A 10,795-nucleotide genomic window follows, 5' to 3' on the forward strand; every position below is an offset into this window, starting at 1 on the left:
CTCACCCACTCTCATTAGAGATCACATCTATCTTGCCAACATTCACGTATGTATAAACTCTATCTTGCCAACATTCACGTATGTATAAACTCTCATCGTGTTCCAAAATCTTCTTTTCAACCGTCACAAAAAATAAACTACTTTGAAAACCACTTCTTCTATAAATTTCTCATGTGTCTTCATAATTCATTCATCACTATTTCATCTAAAAATTATCATGGCTCTTAGTCTTATTGTTGACGATGTCTCTTCCATTTCAAAGGAAAAGGATGTGTGGAGGGTTATTGTGAAGGTGGTGCGGAAGTGGTTGACTCCATGTTTCGATCGTTCAAAACTCCCTAATTCAATGGTGTTGGTTTTAATGGATGCAGAGGTTCGACTTATGTGTTGTTTTAAAATTGATATATCTATTCGACTCGATGTTGGTTTATAATTTTTAAGTCTATCCAGTTCACTTACACGTTCTCAATCTACAGGGTGAAAAGATTCATGGCACAGTGCGGAGGACTCATGTTTATAAGTTTCAACCTTTGTTAGTTGAGGGTCGAGTATACATGCTATCATATTTTACTGTTGGTGATAGCGCTCCTGATTTTCATACAAGGTCTCACGCTTACAAGATAATCTTTGAGTTTGATTCAGCTGTCCAAACTCTAACCGACGTTCCCATCGCTATGAGTCCCTATTCATTTGTTCGTGTTTCTACATCAAACCCTGTTAGTCGGTGAGGTTTCAAACTAAAACTTTATACATCCGTAAAATTATTTGTGATCTACCATATTTTGTTAGTTTTGCATATGTGATAGGGATCCTCACCGACCATAGCAACGAGCAGGAATTAAAAAAAATATCAAGTACGAAAGAAGACTACCATAGATTGAATAAAAAGGGTAATTATTAGTTTTTGTAACAAAAATGAAAAATCTATTGAAATTTTGAAACCATATCCCAATTATTGTGAATAATAATTTAATCATATGTCTGTTGAAAACAGAGTGAGGGTTAATATATGCATTTTTTGGAAACTACGTCCAAGAGTTATTCTCTGCTTTATCTTCACACGATCTGACCAACACTTTCTATTTCTTCTTCATAAAAATCAATCGTAAGTATTTTGTCTTAAACTTTTGTTACTAGCTGAAAAAAACTCTAAAGAGAAAATCTTTTCATATTATTTTCTTTTGAATGGAAACTGCAATTATATTAAGCAAAAGTAAGCATAGAAGTCATTACATCTGCATGAACCAAATCAATAACATCAACCGAAACCTCTTCCAACCAAACCATATCATACTATAGATTGGTTTTTAACGATATACTATGTTAATACCTAGCACACATTTTCAACAAAATAGCCACCCCACTAACCCCGCAACTTAATATTATATCAGAATTCTTTTTTCTTAATAAATAATTAATCTTTTTTATCAAAATAAATATATCTTAATTTTGATAATAATAATCACCCCACTAACCCACAACACAATATTTCAAACCAAATAACCACCACCTCACTAACCCCACAACTTAATATTTTTGTGAATTCTATTTTATTTTTTAATAAAAAATAATTTTTTTATCCAAATAAATATTATATCTGAATTTTATTAAATTACTAACCCACATCACGCATTTTTCGACCAAATAACCATCACCTCACTAACTCACAACTTAATATTCTACCTTTTTTTTTTCTTTTTCATAAAAATGAATTTCTTTTATCAAAATAAATATTATATTTTCTGGCATTTCATGGATCATCCATGTTAAGATCGTTCTCTAAAAGATATTTTCTTCTTCTTCTTCTTCTTCTTCTTCTTCTTCTTCTTTTCTTCCGTACTTTTTTTAGGTAAGACAAATTGTATTGAAGAAGTACAAAGGGTACTTCAACCCATTGAAATCGTTCAATTTTCTCTTTCATTCTCGGTAAAAAAGAATTAAGAACGCATTTTTATAGTGTTCTATTATTTTCTTCTCATTCCAATAATAGGTTATTTTATTCCCAATTCTCTATGGTTCTTATATGATCTTTTGATTTGTCTTTTGTACATGTCCTTTCAATCGTTTCTAATTGAGGAGAGTAAACACTAAGCTACCTGGGGAACTCACAAAGTAGAGGGTATTGACAAAACGAAGATTTCAAAGATGACGTTTCTGATAGGTTTCAGAAATTCTACGGGTCCTCCTCCTTTGAAATAGTTGATCCAGTCAAAGAAGTTGACGTTTCCATATGAGAATGAAAAGAAAGGTCACAATGCTTTTCAAAGCTCTAGCGATGGATTCAAATTCTGTCATCCCCAATTGTAAGAAGAAAGTGTCTAATATTTATATTGTTGAAGAGATTGGTAGGCTCGGAATAATCATCAAGAGGTTCAATTTTTTTGAAGTTAAGAAACACAACTTTAATTATTTTACTTTTTCTCTCCAACATGTGCTTGGAATTGAAACCTTTATGAAGGCGGGGAAATTGGGTTTAATCTGAGCTTTCATATGTTGTAATTTATATAGTAGAACCACAAAGTAGTGACATGTTTTCTTTCCTTCTTTATAACTTTAGTGTTCTTTCTTCCCTTTAAATTTGATTGTAAAATTATGTTGCACAAGGATTAGGAAAAATTAATATATATATATATAGACACACATATATTCACAATTATATTTATTTATTAAAGGCTTAATTATGTTGGGGGCCCCTATAAAATAGGGGTCCTTCGACATAAGCCCCTACAAAAAAAATTCTTCGGCATACACCCTTATATGCAAAATAATATGTAGCTTTAAGCCCTCGCCGTCTACTTCCGTCTAAACCCCAAACGGAATCCGACGTGGATTTATGCACGTGTCTAGGTGTGAATGACACGTCAATTGATGAGGTAAATAAAATTAGAAAAAAAAAACTAAATTCCTAAATTTCTCTAACATTTACCCTCTAAGGCTTTAACCCTAAATCCCCAAATTCATTTTACCCTAAGTCCCATTTCTACTGAACACTACCTGACGAAGAAAACGAAGAGAGGAGAGAAGACGGTTTGAGCGGCGAGGAGAGAGGAAGTGTGAACGCGGTGGCGAGAGGAGTATCAAAAGTCCCTTCGCGTACGAACCCATCTCACAGAAAAGGTATTTTTTCGTTTCTTGCTCCTACTTTAAGAGCCTACTTTCAATGACTACTATTTCTTCGTTTCTTGCTCCTTCTATTCTGGGATTGTATTGAATGTTGTTCATGGTTGGGATGGTGGGGACCGTGGGGGGACCATTTTCGATTTAGGGTTCTGTTAATGTTAATCTATTCGGGTAAGTGTTGTGTTTTGTATAATGGAAGACCATTTCTCTTTTCAAATGCATCATGGTGGTAAATTCATTGAAGACCCAGTGCTAAGATATGAGGGTGGGGAGTTCTTTGTCTACCGTAACTTAGAACCTGATTACTGGTCGTATTTTATAATCGTGGGTTTTGCCAGAGACCTAGGGTATGCAAAGGAAGGGCTGACAATGTGGTGGAAAACAATTGGATTGCCCTGGAAACACCTTAAACCGGTGTTATTGGATTCTGATGCCATGGATGTAATGAAGTGTGCCCTTGAAACCAATGGGCAAGTACAGGTATTTGTGGATGGCACTGTTGTTGAACCTCAGGTTGTGGAGGGTGTTGTGGAGGGTGTTGTTTCTCAGGTTGTTGAGGTTGTTGAGGGTGTTGTGGAGGGTGGGATTTCTGGGGTTGTTGAGGGTGTTGTGGAGGGTGCTGTTTCTGGGGTTGTTGAGGGTGTTGTGGAGTGTGTTGTTGCTGGGGTTGTTGAGGGTGGGGTTTCTGGGATTGCTGAGGGTGTTTTGGAGGGTGTGGAGGGTGGTGGGAATGTTGGTGGTTTTCAGGGGGTTGATGAAGTTATTGTTGAAGATGGTGAAAATTCTTCAGATGAATCTCTTGATGGTGTCAGATTAGATGATAGTGAAGAAGAGAGAGTTATGGGCTTGGATGATGGATTTCCAAATCAGTGTGATGATGAAACTACAAACCCAAATGCTGTTGTTGATGAAATCACAAATGTACCTGTTCCACAGAGCACCCTGAATGGTGAAGCAATCAACCTTAATGGTGGTGATGGTCAAGCAGTCAACCTTAATGGTGAAGGCACATCAGGAGATGTTCATGTAGCTGGGCTAGGTGTACATAGATCTATTCCTGCTTCATTGGAGATACATGTGCAAAATTTTGATAATTTAGATGAACTTGAAGAAGGTTATGTAAGTGAGGAGATTTACAGTGATGATGGTAGTGATAGTGAAGGAGGAGTTGACCGACCTAGGTACCCTAATTATAGAAAGGAAGAGATGTGTAAAGATTTTATGGTTAGGGTGGGTATGGAGTTCAGGACATTAAATAAGTTTAAAAAAGTTGTATCTGATCACTTTATTCTTAATGGCAGGGAGACTAGGTACATAAAAAATGATAGAAAGAGGGTGGGGACTGGATGCAAAGAAGGTTGTAGCTTCCTTGTGTTTTGTAGCAAGGTTGGGGGAAGTCAGACTTTCAGGATTAAAACATGTGTATCAAAACATACATGTTCAAGGGTATTTGACAACAGGAATGCCGGCTCAAATTGGATTTCAGGCATCATTATAGACAAACACATGTGTAATCCTGATGTGAAGATTAATCATATAATTGAGGAGGTGAGGAGGGAGTTTTCAACTGGAATTACCCCTTGGAGAGCTTTCAGAGCAAGAAAGATTGCCAAAGAAGCGTGGGAGGGAGATGCAACAAAACAGTACAGTATGTTGTGGCCTTACTGTGCTGAGCTGAGAAGTAGGAGTGCTGGTAACATCACCAAACTCTCCATGGCTAGTTCTACTGGTGGTGATTTACAACCTAGGTTTGGCTCATTCTACTGGAGTTTTGATGGCTGCAAAAGAGGTTTTAAAGCTGCTTGTAGACCCTTCATAGGGTTAGATGGCTGCCATCTTAAGACCAAATATGGTGGAATTTTGTTAATTGCAGTGGGTAGAGATCCAAATGATCAATACTACCCACTTGCATTTGGGGTTGTTGACACAGAGACTAAGGAGACATGGAGATGGTTCATGCAGCTTCTTGTAGAGGATATTCGTGACCAACATAGGTGGACCTTTATTTCTGACCAACAAAAGGTAAGGATAAACAACATTTAGTTTATGCCTTGCTTCTGTGCCATTATGATGAACATGATTATTGTTGTTGTTTTGCAGGGTCTTCTGGCTGTTTTTGATGAGATGTTGCCTGATGTTGAGCATAGGTTCTGTGTACACCATCTGTATGCTAACTTCAAGAAAAAATTTAGGGGTGGGTTGATGATTAGAGACTTGATGATGGCGGCTGCCAAAGCAACTTATATCCAAAGATGGCAGCAAAAAAATGTTAGAGATCAAGGAAATTAATGAAGCAGCATATGAATGGCTGGCAAAAATTCCAACTAAAGCTTGGTGCAAACATGCTATCAGTTACTACCCAAAGTGCGATGTCTTGATGAACAATTTATCTGAAGCCTTCAACAGCACAATACTAGTGGCAAGGGACAAACCCATCCTTACTATGTGTGAGTGGATCAGGCAGTATCTTATGAGTAGGATTGCAAAGATGAAGGCCAAGGTGGAAAAGTATAGAGCTCCAGTGATGCCTAAGCCAATGAATAGGCTGAACTGGGAGATTGGAAAGAGTGGGGATTGGATGCCAAGGATGTGTGGTGAGGGTATCTATGAGATCCAACACACACTTTCCCTTGAGAAATTTGTGGTTGATATAGGGAAGAGTAGGTGCAGTTGCAACTACTGGGACCTAATTGGCATACCCTGCAGGCATGCAGTTGCAGCTATCAATGATGCAGGAAAGGATCCCATGAGATTTGTCCATCCTTACTATAGTAGGGAGACCTATGAGCTCTGCTACTCGTTTAATGTATCGCCCATAAATGGACCATCACAATGGCCTACTACTCCATATCCTGATATCCTACCTCCTGTATTCGAAGTTAGGCCTGGAAGACCATAGAAGCTGAGAAGAAGGGGACCAAATGAAGAGCCCAACCCCAAAAAACTTAGAAGAACCCATACCTCCAACAAGTGTAAAAGATGTGGAGTCTTAGGCCACAACAGGAGAACATGTAAGGAGCCTCGTGCACCATGGGAACTTGAAGAGGAGGAGGAGCAAGTCAATGCAGACCAGACAAGCAACCAGCCTCAAAATGAAGAAGGCCAATCAAGTCAGCAACAACCTGTAAATGTGGAAGACAATGAGGTATTTTTGATATTGGCATTTGATATTTACTGAAATGTAACTACAAGAATAAAAGTAACTTACCCTTTATTTTTGTATTGTAAATTTTTAGGTCAGACCTAGAACTAGAAGACCTAGGAGGAGACCAAGAGCACCAACAACAGAAAATGTCAACCAAGCTGTGCCCCCAAATCTGAATGAAGCTGTGAACCAAGCTGTGAATCAAGCTGTCAACCAAGTTGTGCATCAACTTGTGAACCAAGCTGTGAATGCAGCTGTCAACCAAGCTGTGCCTCAAAATGTGAACCAAGCTGCCAACCAAACTATGCCTGCAAGGCAACAAGGTGTTACTACAAGGAAGAAGAGTGCAAATGAGAGGCAGGGGGTGTAACTACAAGGAATCAGAGGCAGAGGCAGCACGAAGGAGTGACTACAAGGAGCAAGAAGCAAGGCCAAGGCAACTCAAAAGATAAAGCAGTAACTCAAAGACAGCAGCAGACAGAGAACCAGTATCAGATGAGGCAAGAGATGAGTAGAAATCAGAGGCAACAAATTGGAATTCAGGACAAGGTAAATAAACAAGACTGGCTTTATTGTTTAGACTATGACTCATATAATATGGTAAATAAATAAAGAAGGCTGGTTGATAATAAATTACCTTGATTGTTTAGGGAAAACAAGTGGCAGGCACCTCAACTGCCACAAGATTGCCACAACAACTACTTCCAAACCTTCCCAGATGGGCTGAAAATAGAACTGTTGCTCAAGTCTTGCAAATGATGTCAATGGTATATCTGAGATTACATATATGCATATATTTTAGATCTGACATGTAGGTAGCTTAACTGATAACTTTATCTTCTTGACAGGGTTCCAGAGGAAATAGAAGGAGTGGATCAAGGCAGCAAGGTGGAGTTGTGTTGAGTCAAGAAGTCACAAGTGGAGCAAGGACTGAAATCACAAGTGGAGCAAGGACTGAAGAGCAAGAAATTGAAGGAGGAAACAATGGAGAATTTATTCAGAGTCAAGCAGGAAGCAGTGACAACCACATAGCAACCCAAAAAAGTAGTGTTAGGAAGTGAGTGGTGTTGATTTGGTTTAGGAAATTTTTTGATCCATGTGCCTACTGTCGGCCACATGTGTTAGCTTTTGGCTTTAAATGTATGGCTTTCACTTTATGAAGTTTGTACTTTGCTATTTGGACCACTATTTTGTGATATTGAGGCACATGGATGTTGTATGATGACTAAACAGCTATATTATAAGGTCATTTTGTAATGAACCAATGTTTGCTATTTGGACCACTATTTTAGGCCACTATTTTATGTTATTGAGGCACATGGATGTTGTACTCAATTATTCCCTGTTATTTCTTTTATCTTTGGTTTCTTGCATGAAAGATTAGGACAAACTACTACAGTGACTAGACCTTAGAGTAAAGGTGAAATGAATATGTTCTTGAGGCACATAAGGGTGAAATGAAGGTAACTTTGCAATATGTTTAGACTTTGAATAAACAAGACTAGATTGGCAGCCAAACAACTTCATTGAAACACTATGGCATATAAAGTACAGCCAATACATCTTCATTTCTCTCCCTCACACAAAACCACCTATTTGAACCTCACATATTACAATTGTGTTTGCTAATGTGAGTCATACACCATATCCCATAAATTACATGACAAACGATTGAAAAATACATCAACATTTTCCCCTTCTTCCTTTCACCCTCTAATTTATGTTTTTCAGCATCCAACTTTTGTTTCAGCCTTGCATTCTTCACCTCAAAGTTAACTCTTTCAATCTCCAGTTTCTGAGTTTCAGCCTCCAACTTGGCTTTCAGCATTGCATTCTGTTCTCGAAGTTCAGCCACAAGTCCATCTTCCAATTTTTCATCTGTTTCATCCATCCATCGAAAATACCCACAACTGTCCTGATTATGAGGAGTACCAAACAACAACAAAAATAGAGAGGGGTTAGATATGTGAGGGGTTAGATATGTAAGAGAGGTAGAACATCAAACTCACCATCCAATTTGGGCACCTCCAGAAAGCTCTACGCGGGTTGTCGTTGGTGTTGGATATGTATGATATCACTTGATGACCACATTTGCAGACCCTAGATGAAAGAGAGGTCGAGGTCGACGAACCGCTCCTCTGAATCCTCACACCAGATCTCTAGTTCTTCATCTTCACTTGTTCTTCTTCTTCGAGCTCCTCTCTTCTCTCTTCCCATTTCTTCTCTTCGAATGAATTTGGGGATTTAGGGTTAGAGCCTTAGAGGGTAAATGTTAGAGAAATTTGGGAATTTAGTTTTTTTTATTTATTTACCTCATTAATTGACGTGTCATTCACACCTGGACACGTGCATAAATCCACGTCGGATTCCGTTTGGGGTTTTGACGGAAGTAGACGGCGAGGGCTTAAAGCTACATATTATTTTGCATATAAGGGTGTATGCCGAAGAAATTTTTTTGTAGGGTCTTATGCCGAAGGACCCCTATTTTATAGGGGCCCCAACATAATTAAGCCTTTATTAAATTACACTTTAAAAAGTTATGATGAGGAGGAATATTCAAAATTATCTCTATTTAGATCTTAAATATAATTTTAATATAATTTTAGTGCTTTTCATAATTTTTTAAATATAAAAGTTTGATAATTTGATGATGAAAATACGATGTGCGAAGATTAGAATACGTAATTTTTTAAATATAAAGGCATGATAATTTTTGCCATTGTGCCTTGACATCTGTGTGATGGGGTGGTCTTTCTTTCCAATCCATGAGTGGGTTGTGCTCATGTCTCTTATGAATTTCAATAAATCTCTTTTCTTTAAAATAATTTGTAGGCTTAATTATGGTCCATGAAGTAACACTATTGTGCAAAACTCGTCCCATATGTTTAAAACGAGCGCTTTTGGTCCTACTTGTTTTTTACGTGAGCGATTTTGGTCCTTCCGTCAATCTACCGTCAAAAAGGTAACAGAACTTGCTGGTGTAGACTCATTAATTGACATGGCAGGCCATATCAGCATGCCACTTTGATAAATAATTAATAAAACTTTAAATTTCTAATCTAGTAACCAATTTAAAAAATTAATTTAATTTAAAAATAATAAAACCTAAAAAAAAAATCTTATCTCCCAAAAGCTCCACCCCTGCCTCACGCTTCCACTCTCTATCTCCCCCCCTCCTCCTCTCCTTCTCGTGTTCTTCATTATCATCCCATCCCAGAACTTCTTCCATGATGCAAAGAAGCACCCAACCTTCTTCTTCTTCCTCTTCTCCATCCAAACCCAAAATCAGAAAAACAAACTCTCATCTCCCTTCCACCCTATGCAAACCCAGAGAAATTTCTCCCCACATGCAAATTTCAAATCTACATCCCCAATCAAAGGGCTCGACGCAGGGTTCGGTGGAAGGAGAGAGAGAGAGAGATCGTGGAGTAGAGAATGTAAATAGAGGACTACGATGGCAGGCAGAGAGCGGTGCACGACTCTAAGGCTCGGCGAGGGAAGCTTCTGTGACGGTGATTCAGTCCGGGGAGTCTAGGTTTAGAATCAGGCGTTGTTGACTAATATGGTTTGGGTGGCGCTGGATCTGGGCGAAGATGGGATTATCCTGAAGCAGAGGCTGGAGCCGCGACGGATTTGTCTTCTTCGCATCTTCTTGTACAGGTTTGCCCAAAAATCCAGGCTCTTAGTCTTTGAATTAGATACATCTTCCATCTAGATTCTAAAATTTAAAGTCTTTTCATTCATAACATTTTTTATTGGATTTTAATTCTTGATTGGGTTGGTTTTAGGTTTGTTGATTGGGTTTTACCGATGGACCTGAAGTTGGAGAAAAGGAATAAAATAGAAAGGAGTGGAGAAGTATTGCGTGCCCAAAGTTCTTTCAATTAGTTTGATTCTTGAATATACTTAAGGTGGAATTCACTTCATAAAGGGGTGGATTTTGATATATGGAGCTAATGAGCTTTACTCGAGAATTTTGAAATCACTTCTTGTATCACTTTCTTTTTAGTTTGTTGGGTACATGCTACTTGCAAGGTTGATGTTTTTTGTTAGTTCAATTTTATGAAAAGAGTTTGGTTTTATGGAGATTAAAGTTTTGATTTCTGGGTTTGGTTGATGAAGATGGAAGAAGGAGGATGAATTTTCTGGGTTTGGTTGAAGAGGTGGAAGATATGGTGATTTGTGTAAATCTCTAGAAATCCAAAATTAAGATGAAAATGAAAAAGATTTGGAATTTTTTTCTTTCAATTTTTTTATTTTTAATTATATTTTTTAGTGTGTAGTCAACCCTTTATTTTATTTTTAGTGTATAATTAACCTTTTTTATTTTATTTTTAGTTAACAATTATCCAAGTGGCGTGCTGATATGGCCTACCATGTCAATTAATGAGCCCACATTAACAAGTTTCGTTACCTTTTTAACGGTAGATTGATGGAAGGACCAAAATCGCTCACGTAAAAAACAAGTAGGACCAAAAGTGCTAGTTTTAAACATATGGACGAGTTTTGCACAATGGTGCTACTTCAGGG

The 10,795-nt window shown here is 37.8% G+C and overlaps 1 protein-coding gene across 1 annotated transcript; it reads left to right on the forward strand.

Moving 5' to 3' along the window:
* Positions 1-217: 217 nt before the first annotated feature.
* LOC130735953 (uncharacterized) lies at positions 218-728 on the forward strand. Its single transcript, XM_057587821.1, has 2 exons — positions 218-373; positions 477-728. Exons 1-2 carry the CDS (start codon positions 218-220, stop codon positions 726-728), a joined length of 408 nt encoding a protein of 135 aa, XP_057443804.1.
* Positions 729-10,795: the final 10,067 nt, after the last annotated feature.

Source organism: Lotus japonicus, chromosome 2 (assembly GCF_012489685.1).
Source record: "Lotus japonicus ecotype B-129 chromosome 2, LjGifu_v1.2".
Taxonomy (NCBI): domain Eukaryota; kingdom Viridiplantae; phylum Streptophyta; class Magnoliopsida; order Fabales; family Fabaceae; genus Lotus; species Lotus japonicus.